Source organism: Clarias gariepinus, chromosome 7, assembly GCF_024256425.1.
Source record: "Clarias gariepinus isolate MV-2021 ecotype Netherlands chromosome 7, CGAR_prim_01v2, whole genome shotgun sequence".
In the NCBI taxonomy this organism is placed as follows: domain Eukaryota; kingdom Metazoa; phylum Chordata; class Actinopteri; order Siluriformes; family Clariidae; genus Clarias; species Clarias gariepinus.
In genome coordinates, this window is record NC_071106.1 from 4,445,444 (window position 1) to 4,462,500 (window position 17,057).

Here is a 17,057-nt window from a genome sequence, read left to right on the forward strand (position 1 = left end):
CTGGGCTCCTACAGCCCCAGAGAGAGAGAGAGAGAGAGAGAGAGATCACAAAAGAGAGGGACAGAAATTAAAAAGAGAGAAAGAAGTGGAATGAGAGCGAGAGAGAGAGAGGAAGAGCAAGTAAGAGAGTCAGAAAAAAGAGAGGAAGAGAGGTAGTAAGAGAGACAAGGAGAGAGAGAGAGAGAGAGAGAGAGAGAGAACAACTTAGAGAACAAAAAACAGATCAGGAAAGAAAGAGGACAGGAAAAAGATACAAAAGGAAAGGTGATGAATAAAGAGTGCTCTTTCTCTAAATCCACATCAAATCAGATGAGAAGAGACAGAGAGAGACAGATATATGGACAGAGACAGACAGACAAATAGATAGATAGATGAATAGATAGATAGATAGATAGATAGATAGATAGATAGATAGATAAACATTTATAATATCTATACACATCACACAGTAAAATTTTTCTCTGTGATGTGTGTAGATATTATAGATGTGTGGAACAACATGTATTCAGTTACATATCATGATTCTTTTGTGTGCACTGACTCCAAAATTTTTACATTTTAAAATGTACAAAAGTTTTATTTAAAATGTATTTTTAATGTATTTTTGTTTGCATTTGACGAGGTAAGATGTTGCAGTTCCTGTATAATCCAACAGGTGGAGCACTTTAACATGTTCACACACTAGTAGGCAGCACATGGTCCTGTGTGGTGGGAGAGAAGAAGCTCAAGTGTGTTTAGAATAAGAACAAAATCTAAGAATAAAGAAAGTAAGATCGGACAGGTAATCAAATCGACGCCTGAGTCTGGTGATGATGTCGTCTGGGGATGATGTCGTCTGGGGATGATGTCGTCTGGGGATGATGTCGTCTGGTGACATGCTGCTCAACATTTCCTTCTCCTCCATTATCCAGTAATCAGGTTAGTATTTTATAAGACACTAATAAGTCCAGAAGCAGGGCTTTTGCCGCTCTCTCTCTCTCTCTCTCTCTCTCTCACACACACACACACTGCCACTGGCCCAGCGGACAGTGTGGGGGTGGGGCTGACCTCTAAGCCATGACCTCTGACATGGAAGGAGCAAGTCAAATCCTGCGCTAAAATGTGTGTGTGTGTGTGTGTGAGACTGAGGATGGAAAAGCCAAAAATACTGAAAAACAATGACCAAAAAAAACCCACATGCATGCTGGTTCAGCTGCTTTCATCATCTTTACCACACACACACACACACACACACACACACAGAGGCATTCAGTAAACAGAGATGTGTATTGGCCCTCAGCCAACAGCGGTGCAGTAACACACAGATAAGGTGACACACACACTATAATGGACTGTAATGACCTTGCGTGTGTGTGTGTGTGCGCGCGTGTGCGTGCTCATACCTTTCACAAACAGGGATTTACCCGACACTATACACAATCGGATCCACCCCTGTGTTTTTTGACTCATCAGACCGAGTGCAGACAGATATAACCTGGTCTAAATAGCACACACACACACACACTCTGGCCGATTATAATTTAGGATAAAAGTTGGTACTATTTGATGATACTTGTAGACACACGCTAGGGAGTATAAGAAGTCGTTAGAATTCGAGATTTAGTTTCGCTAACTAAGCGGTTTCCCTCAACCTCCAGCACACGATCCACTGAGAAAACCGATCCACACACTGATCAATAACCCTCTTTCCTCCACACACACACACACACACACACAAGGACCTCAGTCACACTGTTTACTAGTATAGATATCCCTCTTTCACGTAACAGCTGTCAATCAAACACCAGGAACGTTTCGTTAATACTAACAAGTTTTCTCATCTCCACTCTGGTTGAGCTCTTTGAGCTGTAAGTGCTGGCGAAGGCGCCACCGTATTTTATAGTATATATATATATATATATATATTATACAGACTGCACCCCGCTAAGGAACCGTCACAGGGGTTAACTCGGTTAATAAAAGAGGAGGGGGGATCAGAGGGATCGGAGGGATCAGGGGGACACTAAACAATCGATAGATGTGTTAACCCGGACCTTGACATTTCAATAATGACAGGAATACAAGTCCAGTGTGAATGAAGAAACACGTCATGTGACCACCTCCATCGAAACGGTCTGATCCGATCCGGCCCGGGACGAGAGCTGGTGCAAAACATTTACTCCTTTCTTTAGGTAAATCTTATCGATGTAAACATTTGATCTCTCTCTTGTTGGAATGAATGCATTCGTTCTGCCCGGGGCTGTCAATGTCGCCTCGCACCTCCGTGGTCGGGGTTCCATTCCCGTTTCGGAGTCTGTGTGGCACGGAGTTTGCATGTTCTCCCCGTGATCGGTGGGTTTCCTCCGGGTATTCCGGTTTCCTCCAACAATCCAAAGACATGCAGGTTGTGTGTGACTTGACCATCGGGTGTTGAGCTGACGACCCGTCCCCCTTAAATGACGAATAAATCTAAAGGGTAGGGCGTGTCCGTGAACGGGCCAAAATAAAAAAGAGAAAAACATGGGGGGGCAATACTTATGTGATGTAACATGTTTCCAGGAGGGAACTGAAAAAGTGATGAGCTCTTCTAAATGTGCTTGTGAGATCGGTGATTAATGAATTAATTAAAAACAACTATTAGATTTGCATCGTCACCTTTATATAATGATAAGGGGACGAATCCTGATCCTGATCTTCAGAACCATCGTCTCTCCTACACCGGGTCAGAGCAAACAGTCTCGCTCAAATCAGCGTCTAAGTGCTCTTTAACGGGAGGCAAACGGTTCGAGAGAGGCTGGTTTAAGCCGGACGTTTCTGAACGCGCTGTTCTCGGGTCAGTGTGAACGAGGGAGCGCCGTAAATACGCTGCTGTTATTCTTACAGCAAAAAGCCTCTGCACGCACCGACAGCAGATATGTGACCTTTAACCCGACCGCATCCCTGCTCGGATTTTACACATGGAAAACCAGTGTGTGTGTGTGTGTGTGTTTAAATTCCTGAGTGACTGTGTTATGAAACGCTGTGTGTTGGAAATTTTGTGTATTTATTTGTGTGTGTGTGTGTCGGCTCCCAGTCTCTGGTTGTTAAAGCTCTGTGTGGTTGTGAGCTTTGAAGTGAAGCCCCCCCCCAACCAGAGTGCTCGGCTCGCAGCGACCATAAACCCCGCCGTAAATCTCCTCCATCTCGCCGTCCCCCGTCCCCTGCACCTTTCTGTCTTCCTTCTCTTGCTATAACTGCACTTCAGCTCTTGCGTAATTATGAACCGCCGTTGTAGATGATTATCCCGCGAGCTAGTGTATATGTGTGTGTGTGTGTGTGTGTCTGATAATTTCAAGATATGCATACAGTTATAGTCATTTCTCTTTACTGATTCAGGATTAGTGCTAACTTCTCTCACTCTGACCAAAAATCTAAAAATCTGAAATCTCATTTCAACCTGATTTAAATATCAGCTGTTGACCAGCTGGATGACCTCCTCCTCTCTCTTCCTTCTCTCTCTCTCTCTCTCCGTCCACAGATGGCTGTGGACATCTCCTCCCATCGGTGCGTCCTCGGTCCCGCGGACAGGACAGGGGATAAAGGGTGGCCTTTTGGGAGTGAATCGCTGAGCACACGGCGAACATTCGGCGCCCTCCTTCTTATTCTCCCATTCATGCCGCAGCAAAGGCTCATGGGAGGTCAGAGGCCACCGGGAGAGGTCAGGGAGAAGGGAGGAGGAAGAAGTGGACACTGACGAAAGTGTAGGGGGGGGGGGATTTCCAGAGAGCAGGGGGACATACAGGGATCTGAAAAGAGGCTTTCAATCCATCACCCGGTGGCTCCTCTGTCAATAGTGTGACACCCACAGACCCCCGCTCGGACATTGTCCCCCTCGGCCAATAGCGCTCGCCGTTGGGGTCGGTGTTAAACGGGGAGGGTAGGGGGATTTCGAGGGAACAGCAAACACAATGCTTTCTGACTGGACTTGTTTTGGAAAAGAGTCAAAATAAGTTTCGCCAAGTTAAGACTTCAGAGCAGGACGGCTCAGAGACGCAATACACTAATTTGGACCGCACTTCATTTATAACTTGGACTGTTCTTAATTAGTCTAAATAATAATTTCCTGATGTTAATATGTATTTTTCCAGCTCGAAGCCTTTCTTACCCACACTATCTACACCCACTCACAAAAGTAAGCACACCCCTCGAATTTGAGCAGACATTTTCGTACATCTTCTCACATATAGACGACACTAAAGAAATGAAACTATAGATATAGTTTAGAGTCGTCAAAGTGCAGCTTTTTAACAGTACAGATTAATACCGTCCTTAACATACAGACACTACTGTCAAGTGATACCAGCTGTACATCTTTAACCATGCGGAGTCACGTGACCTATTCATCATGTTCATTCAGTTCGTCTCCAGACCCGTGTGTTAAACATCCAGCAGCTCCGTGATGTCATTATGGAGGAGTGGAAGAGGATCACATGTGCAGCTCTGGTGAAGTCCAGGCCCAGGAGGACTAAAGCAGTGTTAGATAACGATGGTATTCACACAGAATATGGACACAGTTTGGACACAGTTTGGACATGTTCACTCATTTTTCCGTTTGCCGGTTATTTTAGACGACAGTAAATCTGTACTGCTATACAAGCTGCACACTGACTCCTCCAAAATACTGTTTATCCAATCTTTTATTTCTACAGCAGTGTCCCTTAAGAACATATTAATAATAAAGTGCTTGCTGAAATGTGAGGGGTGTACTGACTGTTGTACTGACTCAGCCTGACCCCAGGGAGTCTTTTCTCCTCCACTCTCTACCCGTTACAGCAGTGTTGTTGGACCGTGAGCTCACCGAGGCCTCCGATGGTGTGCTGGTTGACGTGGGCTGGTATCTGGATGGGCGCGCTCTCGGGCTGGCTCTCCTCGTGGTAGAAGAGTCTGAATCCCTGAAGGCCGGCCACTGGACTCCCCGCGGATAAACGCCAGCGCACGGCGAGCGTCGTACAGTTCAGGGGCTCCAACTGCAGCTCCGGCGCCAGGGGCACTGCACATCACACACACGAGAGAGAGAGAGAGAGAGATAAAACAATCACTCTCAAAACTTACCCTGGTCCATCCTTAACCCACCATCACATCCGTAATATTAAATAAAAGTCCACATTGTAAAGCTAAAGAATAATTATTTATACAACAGTTAGTTCGACTGAGGTCTCTGATTGGCGTTCCATAGCGCCATAACTGTGTGTCTCAGCATGGGTGAGAGTGGGTCTGTACGGTCCGCAGTACTGAGGAGAGAGCAGCTGCCTGACAAAACCCACATTCACAACCAGGCACAGAAACAACACAACACACTAACGTGAGCTACTAAGCTAACTAGCTTCTTACAGAAGGCTGAATCCCAAATCTATCACTAACCCCTAATCAAGGGCACTACTTGGTGTGTGGAACAAGGGAGTGTACACCCTACTGTACATAGTGCCCTAGCTTTCCATTTAACACTGTTTGGGATTCGAACCCAGAACTCGGAAGTTAACTGAGCTGATATTCTAAAGTGGAAATATGAAGTAAATCTGGTGAGTTCCTCAGGACCACCTCCGTGGTTTATTAGTATCGGTAAGAGTTTAAAACTCATCCAGTTGTGGTTAGTTAGTTCCAACAGGATGAAAATGAATCTGTTGATAATAAATGGTGTTTGTGGAACTGTTGTGTAAAAAGTAGTATCTCACTTGAGGTCGTGCTGATATTCAGTATAACAGTACAACTATGACTGTGATATCGCTTAATTATGACATTTTAGCCAAAATGAACCTAATCAGTTATAGTTTTATGGATTTTACACGAATGTGTTTTATATAAACAGTCCACACACACACGCACACACACACACACACACACACACACACACACACGCACACAGATGGACTCAAACGCTGTCTAATTGGCTTCATAGGGCTTTCACTAACGCGGGTTCATGAAATTCGACATGCCTACTTCACACTTGTTTTACTGCTGCGTTCTTACGCTTTATGACTATAAACCAGATTTAACAAGGCAAACTTTTCATTTGTACTCACAGCTCATAAACAGGTACAACAAAAGCAGTGAAAGCTGAAGTGAATCTGTTTCGGCAAAACACACTTCTTTACGGAGCACATTCCTGACGTTTTATCAGCTCAGCTCTTCACGTTTATAAGTTTATAAGAGTGTAAAACATCTTTTTGGGTAGAGAGAGAGAGAGAGAGAGAGAGAGAGAGCTTTGCGATCCGGGACAAAGTGTCCTTGTTTTAAAGCGATTACTTTTTTTTGTAGCATAATTCATTTGGATGGACTGGTTCAGCGGTTTGAGTGAAGAAAGTCTGATGAAGCCACCGAGTTGTTGTGAGTGGACTAGGGGCTCAAACGATTCCTCGAGTAACTCGATTACAAAAATTATCGAGGCAAAATCGTCTGCCTCGAAGCTTCTTTTAATTAATTTTTTTGCGTTATTTTTTTGCGCAATTATTTGTTTGCCGTGACACAGCACGCTTCTGGATGCAAACCGCCAGTAAACGCCACTAAGCGCTTACATCACCACAAAGCGGAAGGAGATGCACACAGTTAGCTGTGTATTGATTTGAGGGAGCGTTCTGTTGCGGGCTACAAAATGGAGAGGAGCGATAAAAACATCAGCGAGCCAAGAGATGAAGAAACCAGCAAGAGAAAACGTCAGAAATTATCAGTAAAGGCTTATTTTATGCCTGAGCTGTAGATTTTTTAACTTTTTGTTCTGAAAGTTAACTTGCACAACTTAGTGTTTTTGTATAATTATTTATTTTAATGTGTTTCTTAGTGTTTTTGATACTTAGTCATTTGAAATACCTTTTTTTAGTCTGCATGCAAATGAAAAATAAAAGTAGATTTTTCTAAAAAAAAAAAAAACTAATTAATCTTTGTTTCTCTTATATATTTTACATTGCTGTTTAGTTAAGCAAAAGTACATTTTATCCGATTACTCGAATAATCGATTACATTTTTGGTAGAATACTTGATTACTAAACTATTCGATAGCTACAGCCCTAGAGTGGACACTATTCTGTTCTGCTTCTCAGGACTCTGTGGTGCCTTCAGGCTCTGGTTTTATGATCCGTGACCGAGGCTTTTTTTTCTGTGTGCCCCTGAGCCGGGGTCAAAGTTCAGAGCAGTAACTGAGACAATGCCTTAACAGGATGGTTAGAGTAAGACACAGAGAGAGAGAAAGAGAAAGAACCCGAAGCAAAGGACTAGAACAAATGAAGAGTAAAAAAAATATGTACATAGAGGAACAAGGAGAAACAGGCTGAGGAAGAAAGTGGGAAATAATCAAAAATAATAGTAAGACAATGATCATAATTAAATAAATTTCTTCTTGTGTATTCGCAAAAAAAAAAAAAAAATTATCAGAACCCAAAATGTCTCTTTGTCCATCATCAAATATACTGTGAATGTTAAAACTATTGTAACATATGTAATATATCTATGGAACAAATCTGTGAGAAATCTGTGAGAAACTATTGCAATAGTTTGTAATTAAACTATTACGAACTATTTTTTTTCTGGTTCTACCTTGTCTGCTGGAGGTCTTGGGTGTCCTGTGGGAGGTCCAGACGCACGGCTCGCCCCAGCCCATACTGGTGGAGGCGGCGATCCTGAGCAGGTAGGTGGTGTCGGGCTGCAGGGCCTCCAGCAGGACCCGTGTCTGGTCCCCGGGCAGTTCCAGCTGCGTGGTGGCTCCCTCGGGGCCGGCCCGGTACCACAGCCGATACGCCGAGACACGGCCGCGGCTCAGCTTCGGCGCCAACGGCGGCCAGGACACCTGGATATCGGTGGGGCTGCGGCTGGTGAGGGAGAGCTCTGGGGCACGCAGGGGAACTGAGAGAGGAACAAGAGAGTGTCATATACACCAATACTGAACAACATGACACGCGGCGTGTTTTTATTCTCCTGAATTATTCGCACCCATAATAAAATATCAGCATGCTTAATTCTGACGTGTCATTTGGTTTATAAGGGTATGATTTGTTCAGGAACTTCTTAAGATCTTGTTTTGTTTACATTATTATACAACTAAAGTTGTAGAAAAAAAAACTAAATGATGATGTCTAGACTGGGTGTGAAACTGTGTGAAAGATGGGATTTATTTATTTTTTCCTCTGGAATTGGGAATTTGTCATAATATATTCAGCTTGTCTGAATTTCAATTAACATACATCTCCTTGCTTCATATTGTATGCCATTTTTAAAAGTATTTCCTCCTCCTTAATTTAAATTAAAACCGCACATCCTGAGAGACCTGGGCTGGACAGATAAGTCTTCTACACACACTGACTCTGTTTAATGATTAACTCGAACCCTTTCATCTCTTTCTTCCTCCATTCTTCCCCTTTCGTTCCTCATCCCATTGTTTATCATCAAAGAACGGACTACTTAAGGGTACAAGGTTGAATACTACAATCACATGATTGATCTCTGACCTTTCCGAGACACACTCACACACACTCTTACACACACGTATATAAATCCAGTCCTCACCGTCCTCGAGTGTGTGTTGGATGACGTGGTCGGACATGCGGCTGGCTCCCATGGGCATGTACGCCACGATGTAGAAGGTGTAGTTCTGCGCCGGCTCCAGGTCGTCGACGATGTAGCGCGTGGTGTCGTTGCCGATGACAACCTGGTACTCTTCGTTGTTAAGACCTGTTAGATAAAAAAAACACAAATCACACAAAGATTGATCGATCCATTTTGACCCAAATGCTTCGTGTACGGTTCTGATTAATTACTGTATAGTTGGATACGTTTCCATTCTCTCATCATCACATGACTGTGTGACATCATCACATGACTGTGTGACATCATCACATGGCCGCGTGTTGCTTCCTGTTCATTAGTGAATGATGATGATGATGATGAGATGGACCAGTTGTGATCAGAAGTTAACATGACCATATTATAATCATGATTTTCGTATTAGTGCTGCGTTTGTAGTGAGTTTTTTAAGCTCAGAAATCAAGACGGTAAAAAATTAAAAATACCTCCAGCAGTCCTTATATTTGCCTTGAATGTCCATTATTTGGTTTGCAACTTTTCAACATAATCCACAACTTTTTAAAACTGCCTGTTTATCCACCAATGTGTCTGGCAGAAGTTTTTTCCAGTCAGATTTGATGATTTTGAGGTTCTACTGAAGAATTATTTTCCTTATTCTTCTTGATTCCATGTATTTTTTCCGCTTTATCGTTTCCACTGACAGAAAAACAGCTCCAGAGTGTGATGCCACCACCACCATGCTCATTACCTGCTACAGTGTTCTTCTCACATTTTTACTCGTCCAAACACTCCTCTGATCGAAACATTCTTTTCTTGTCCATTTAAACTTTATTCAAGGTCCAGAGTGTCGATTCTGAAGCAGGGACTTCTTTCTTGGACGGCAGCCTTTCAGTCCGTGGTGCCTTCGTGGCGCCTGGGTTTTTTCTGAGCAGGTTTCTGCAGATTTCACCACTTTCTCACAATGGTCCTCGAGAATCAAGACATTTCAGCGCTACTGAATTAATAATCTTGGTGTCTGTATGGACGGGGACGCCAATTAGTCTAATCTGCATTTTTTGGACTGTGTGAGAAAACCAGAGAACCCAGAGGAAACCCACCAAGCTCCAAGCAAAGACGGGTAGAACATGGAAAAACCCTGAGGCGGAATCGATCCCAGGACTTGGAGGTGCGAGGCGACAGCGCTAACCACTAATCTGTGAATTATTAGTACATCAGAATGAAATTTAAAGATTAAATTAAATAATCAGATCATGATTAATAAATAAATTTACTTCAACTGATCCGAATCAGTGCACTGCTATCATTTTATTGTTTTATTGTTCATTTCTTTCGGTTAATTAACAGTAAATTAAATATTTTTTATGGTTTGTAAAGAAAAAAATCACCTCCTTTAGATGTATAGTTGATAAATATTACTGAATATCGAGTGTGTTTTAAACTGCTGTAGCAGCTCATTTAAGGCAAATCGCCATGTTTAGGAGCAAAACCATCAATGGGAAGAAAATGAGAAGAGGGCAGGCTGTATTTGCTGAAAGTTTACATCTCGGCTTTGTCACGCGGCCTCTGTAACGTTTACATGCATTAATCAGGACATAATCGCTTAATCAGACCCCTGTTAGGCTTCTTTTTTATTCTTCCTCGTTAATCCTATTCAGTTCTCGGGCCTAATAAAAACCAGTGCGGTGGTGGGGAGAAGCCCGACGCACAAGAGACGTGTCAACTCCATCAAATCGGTCACGCCTCTTTAAACGCGGGGTTTAAGATCCGGGCCATGGGGAGGTGAATTCCACGCGCCGATTTTCTCACACCACCAGCGCCTATGATAAGGCTTTAATTAGTCCGGATTAGCCGCGCGGACGCACAAAAGAATCACGAGGAGGACCAGGGTCCTAATTTCGAAACCTCGCAGAGATCCTTGAGGAGCAGGAAAAAGAAAAAGAAAATAAAAGCAACAAGACGTGCCTTGTTCTCTGGCTGAATAGCCTGCTCGCTGACTTCGCTACACTTTAATAGAAACACACACACACATACTCAGACAATGCCTGAGCTGTACCACTCTCTCTCACACACACACAATCTACGTCTCCTGCTTTATGATCCTGCTAATTAGTGAAGAATGCCGGTCGGCTCCTCCGGGTTTCTCAGACGCTCAGACTGTAACAGCGCCTAACAGCAGATGCGCTTCGGTCAGAAAAAGAGCAGCACAGAGAGAAAAAAAACACTCACACACACTTTTCTGAGAAAGAAGTGCTGGCAGGTGTTCCCTTTCCTGACTTTTCTTTCTTTCTCATGCTAAAGCGGCGTGATAATTAGGCTGAAGAAAAAAAAAAAGAGAAAAAAAAGAGCAGACCGGAAACAAAAAAGTAAGAAAATGAACATTCTTGTCCGAAAGTGACTTCTGCTGCCTCTTTGCAAACAGACGATGCGTAACGGCAGGACCTGCGTGCTTTGACGGGACACAATGGAGACCCGGCAGGACTGTAAACTGTAAAGTGGCAGGTTCCCAGGACCAGGCTTTTTTTTTTTTCTTAAATAGCTGAAAGACGTAATTACTGTAAATAGCTTTGTGCTTTCACGATCAGGGTCACACGGGCTTTTAAGGAATTTCATTCTAGACTTTATGGAAGAATAACTGGATGAATATTTTATTATTAACAACACTGAGCCTAAGAAGACACTATTTATAAAACTATAAAAGCTCCATGAAGACACCTAGACACGGAGGAACTAGACTGTCCCGCACTCGAGTGTTCCTGACTGAAGCTGGACCTGCGACGTCCTGATTTTACCTTCGGCCTTCATGTAGTGTATGGAGTAGGCGATGACTCTGTCGGCGTTGTACGCCGGTCTCTCCCACGCCAGCAGGATGGCCGAGCTGGAGACGGTGTCGGCGTGGACGTTCCTGGGCGCGCTGGGCCGGTCCTCTGACATCACCACGATGAGGCGCGCCGTGGACAGGACAGAGCCCTGCTGGTTCTCGGCCTGGCACTGGTAGATCGCATCGTCCTCGGGGATTATCTGGTTTATCACCAGTTTACTATGGAAAAGAAAAAAAATTATTTAAAACCTGACACCTGTGTGTGTGTGTGTGTGTGTATGTGTGATCGTGCTTGCTCCGGCTACCTGTTGTACATCTTGATGCGTCCGTTAGAGTGAACAGCCTCCCCGTTTTTGAGCCATGTGATGCGGGGAGTGGGCGTGCCCTCGGCCTGGCACACGAAGCGCCCGGTCCCGGCGCGTGGGCGAGTCAGACTCTCCGGCCACTCCACCAGAGACGGCGGTTCTGAAATCAGTACGTTCTGTGTTATTATTTACTGATTGTATGTTTTAATATAGATGATCATAATCTGTCTATGACGCTTCCTAACCGAGCACGGTGATATTAGCGGCGGCGAGCGTGAAGTTCCTGGTTCCCGGCGTGGTCGCTCGGCACACGTACACGCCCGCGTGCTGCCTCCTGACGTCGGAGATGAGCAGGTTGCCGTTCCCGAGCACTTTGGTGTTGTAGACGTCGATGGGCTTGTGGTCGGCGCGGCTCCATGAGATCAGCGGGCGGGGATTTCCCACCGCCGCGCACTCTAGCAGGGCGCTCCCGTGAGCCGCCACCGTGACGTTCCGCGGCCCGGCGATGATCTGCGGCCGCTGGGGGATTCTGGGGGACGGAGCTGGACCGATACGGACATGATGAGGGAAATCAATTAGAGATCGAGGAACAAAAAATAAAAAACTAAACGTAATAATAAAGAAAGCTTTCGAATCGGCCTAGTTCACCTGGGGTTACGGTCAGCGTGGCTTCGATGCTCCTGCGCCGGCTGGCGATGTTCGTCGCCACGCATCGATAGCTTCCGCCGTCTTTCTGGTCCACTCCCTGGATCTGCAGCACGCCGCCGGGCAGCACCGTGATTCTGAGCGCAAGATAAAAAAAAATCACAGAGAAATAAAACGACAAATCAGACGATGGGCGTCGGCTCTCGGGCGGGGTCATACTGTACCTGTCGGTGGCCAGCGGTAAGGTGACTCGGTTGAACTCCCAGGTGATGATTGGTGGAGGTACGGCGCTGATTTTGCAGGAGAAGCGTGCGACCGAACCCTCCGTCACTACTATGGAGGAAGGCTGCTGGGTGAATGTGGAAATACCTGGAGAGAGAGAAAGAAAGTGAGACTTTACACTTATAGCAGAAGAAGAAGAAAAACTCAAAAAGAAACTGAAAACAATCCTTAACAAACCAGGATGTGATTTAAAGGCGTTTTGAAGGTGTAACGACGCTACGTCTCATCTAATTCATTTAGTTTTTTTAAAGGGAACACTGTTTGCTCCATCAACAGCCAGAGTGTTTAGGGTTTGGAAACACCAAACACATACACACACACGCACACACACACACACACACACTGCATCCTCCTATTACACCTGTGAGATGTAAAGAGTTTCAGGGCTTTTGAATGTCAAGGCGTTTATAAAGTTTCACAGAAAGCGCTGAAAGGTGATTATTTGGAGCGGACGGGCGAGACGAGGGCGGTGACAAAGGGGGCAGTGAAACCTGAAGAACCGTCCGGAACGTCCAGGTGCGCTTCATCACCAGCGTCTCTTCTTTCAGTATAATGAGTTTAGGTCCGAGGTTAGGATGACCCACGAGCCACGTTTAGAGACAGAGAGAGGGAGAGAATCTGTGAGAGGTGATACAGTGCTGGCGGATCATGTGGAGAACCAAAAGGTCTTTAGATAAACATGGACATGTCAGATCTCACAGCAGCACCTCACTGTCCTTTTGGTCCTGATTTCATGTGTGTGTGTGATGGAGCAGGATTTGACTCCTCGCCTCTTTTTGGTGAAATCACCTGGCTTCCCACATTCTCTCTCTCTCTCTTTCACAGATCTTTCAGAACCCTGGACTCCCAATCAACTATTTAATAGGAAACATCATTTTAAAAACACTACGCTTAATTAAGGATAGGGCAAAATGTCAAAAATATCCTAACATGATTCTAGATGAAAATGAAAATTTACTTTAACCTATGTTTAAATAATTTCTTATTTAACAGCAGTTATTTATATTATTAATTCTTATACTTTTATTTCTGTCTGTATATATTTTTGTGTGTAAAAAAAAGACTAAATACACACAACATAATATTAAAAAAATGAGGGGGAAATTTATTATTTCTAAAAATTTAAAAATACAGTTTTAAAAAGAAATAAAGAATGTGGTTACTTCATTTATTACGGAACTTACTTTTATGTATAAAAATGAAATTAATAAAACAATAAAAAAAAGAAAGAAATCTTAAAAGAAATATTCCAATTAATTTACAATTATAATTTATAATTGATTCAATAAACATATATATTATATTAAGTTTTAAAATCACATTACTTCTTTCCAATTAGAATTTTACGTTATTCTATTATATTAATTAGAATAAAGTTCTAATTATTTAAAACAAAAAAAAACTGTTGAAAAAAAAAACAGTTTTATCACATAATTTATCACCATACTAATCAAAACAAATCTAATGTATACAAATTAATTAAAATATGTAACAATTAAAAATGGTGATTTTTAAAATTGACATTTTATGACATTTTAAATTAAGAGTTTTACTGTTATTAGTCATACTATAATATATATTTAAAAAAAAACTATGTTTAGTTTTATAAATATTTATTAAATAGTTTTGTCACAAAGTTTACTTAAATATTTATAAATCTGTTCTACATAAATATAAAAACATATATATTAATGCAATATATAATCAATTTATGCAAAAACTATAATATATAAAAGTACTTTTACAAATGTAGTAAATGTTTATTATGTAGAGTTTGTTTCCAGTCAGTTTGTAATTATAAAATAAAATGTCAAAATATATATATATACAGTACTTTAAATAATATCTAGTTGTTATATAATTTTCCATGATGTCGATATTATAATCATCATATACTGTGTCTGTGAATCTCTGAATCGCGTGTGTCGTGTGACTAAACCCAGCGATTGAGGATGACTGATTCACGGAGTACCTTTTACAGGTGTGTTTCATAGTTATTATATTTTTAATAGACATTGATCCAGATCAAGTGTCCTCATGTCTCCACAGGACTAGCAGTAAGGAGACGCCACATGTTTGTATTGTGAATGAAGAGACCACAGTTCATTGAGCTGCTTTCAGCCTTATCAGGTTTGAGAGCCATAAAACCCCCACTATCCAGTGGACCCCGGCCTCCCTGCACCTCCATCTCCTCCTAACTGAAGTGCTAGTCAATGATTAGTTATCCCAAATCACTGGAGGTGCAGCAGCTGATAAAGAAGACACTACGAATCCTTTTTTGGACGTGAGTGAGACGAGTGAGGAGTTTGCCTCCGGTTTATGATGTGATCAATGTAATCAGCGCTGTTTTTTTTTTAATCCTTAAAAAAAATCCTGAAAGTTATAAGCATTTAAATCTAGGAGTGAGCGATAAAACTATTACTATACTAAAAGTATAAAACTTTTTTGCCTGAGATCAGAATTTATTTTAAACAAAAAGGCAACAACATAAAAAATATTATAATATCGTGCATACTGCAAATGACATAAAGGATTAACAGTTTGTTAAATCAGATCAGGAAACATGTTTCCCACGTGTGTGCGTGCATGTCTGTGTGTGTGTGTGTGTGTGTGTGTGTGTGTGCGCTCATGCAGGTGCAGAATAAACTCCTAAACCCCTGAATGATGATGATGAATTGTAAAAAGTTGTTGAAATGAGAAAGATCAGGAAGAGTAGCTGCTGAGAGGAACACATTGACCTCTGACCCCTTGCAAAGGCATATAAGTGTTAGATTGTGTGAAAAAGTGATGTCTTTTAGTTTTTATGTCACGTACGGTCGTGCAACACATGACAACACTGACGAGTCATAATCTCACAACCTCATGAGGTGCACCACTGGAGATTAGACGGGTTTGCCGTTATAACTGTTTTTTTTTTTTTTTTAAATGCTTGGGCCCATTCCTGCTCACCTGCTCCTAGCTCCAAGAAAAAAACACGGCCTGACGTCACTGTGCTGAACGCACGCACCAAGGCGTTACAAGCCTATGTTCGTACTGCGAGTGTGTATTTATTATAATAACTTATTTACAATCTTTTTAATTTTTCTTTTTTAATTATATAAAAATAGAAAAATACATTTTTATTTAGGAATAAATAATTTAAATGGAATGAATAATTCATTTTTAGGTGTAAAATCTAATGAATAAAATGATAAAAAAAGAAAGAAAAATCTTTTAAAATAGTCAAAGTAATTTTAAAGTATTCATTAATAATTTATTTAATAAAAGAAATCTACATTTTAACATTACTTGGTACTAATCAAAATTAAACAAAAATAACTTTCTATATAAATAATGTAGATCCTACTAAATTGTTTTTTCACAAAATCTATTGATTTATTATGATGCTGCTCACAACAAATATAATCTAATGCAGAAAAAATAATAAATAAAATTATTTAACAATTAAAAATGTTAAGAGATCTGTAAACATATATTTTAATGGAATCACATTGTAAATTAAGATGTTTTTTTACTGTTTTTAGTCATACTGTATTATTATTAAAATAAAATAACTATCTTTAATTTCATAATAATATCTATATAAAATAACAAATAAAAACATTACATCATTAACTATTAACATTATTTTATTCTAATATTGATCAACCTGCTCTACATAAATGTAAAATAATAATAATAATAATAATAATAATAATAATAAAATTTCATACACAAGATATTATCCGTACGCTAAGTTTTATTTGTTTGAATGACAAAATAATTCTTCTATTTTGTAAAATATCACCTTAATGATATGAAACCTTTGAAACAATATAGTGTTTTGTAAATTAACCCAATATGGCCGCCTGGCTCCACCCACAGCTTCAGGAACGTTGTCAGTAATGATGCGATGTCACATCTCTCTAATACACCTCTGTGATAAGAAAGATGATTGACAGCTGTCTCGACAAGACGTCAGTTATAGACGAGACGTCACAGTGTCCTGATTCTATTCAGATCGTCCTGGAACGACTGCTGGATTCACTTTAACATGGATAAAAGCAGTCAGTACACTTCTGACTGTGTGTGTGTGTGTTATGACACACAGATCAGTAAATCTCAGCTGTTAGTGTTTTAGGCAGCAGGGACTCTCCCGTTGTGAAGCACGAGCGGCGCAGGAAGACCCGACAGCCGCGCCACATGTCCAGGTTTGGGTTTCAGCGATAAATAATCCCAGCGCTACCGTGTCTCTCAAGCTTCGTCTCTCTTTCTTCAGCTGGACCAAGTGATGGAAGAACATGATGATGATATCGTGATGAATTACGTTACGACGCGCTTCTGTGAGAAAACGTATCAGACATCAGAATTTTTTTCTTTCTTTTTTTTTAACAGACAGAACTGAAATTTGAATTTGGAAAAGACACCGAAAATGTTTTTTTTTTAAATAATTTTAGGAATAATTTCATTGTATACTTTATGCTTTTATGCTAGATTTA

At 41.5% G+C, this 17,057-nt stretch overlaps 1 protein-coding gene across 1 annotated transcript in view; it reads right to left on the reverse strand.

The window, feature by feature from the left end:
• prtga (protogenin homolog a (Gallus gallus)) overlaps window positions 1-17,057 on the reverse strand; it is a 31,209-nt gene that overhangs the window by 4,443 nt on the left and 9,709 nt on the right. Inside the window, exons 3-10 of the mRNA XM_053499777.1 lie at window positions 12,522-12,666; window positions 12,301-12,434; window positions 11,898-12,194; window positions 11,653-11,812; window positions 11,319-11,566; window positions 8,512-8,676; window positions 7,546-7,851; window positions 4,817-5,008 (exon numbers count right to left, since the gene is read on the reverse strand). Coding sequence (XP_053355752.1) covers window positions 4,817-5,008; window positions 7,546-7,851; window positions 8,512-8,676; window positions 11,319-11,566; window positions 11,653-11,812; window positions 11,898-12,194; window positions 12,301-12,434; window positions 12,522-12,666 — 1,647 coding nt within the window. The remainder of the gene's footprint in view (window positions 1-4,816; window positions 5,009-7,545; window positions 7,852-8,511; window positions 8,677-11,318; window positions 11,567-11,652; window positions 11,813-11,897; window positions 12,195-12,300; window positions 12,435-12,521; window positions 12,667-17,057) is intronic.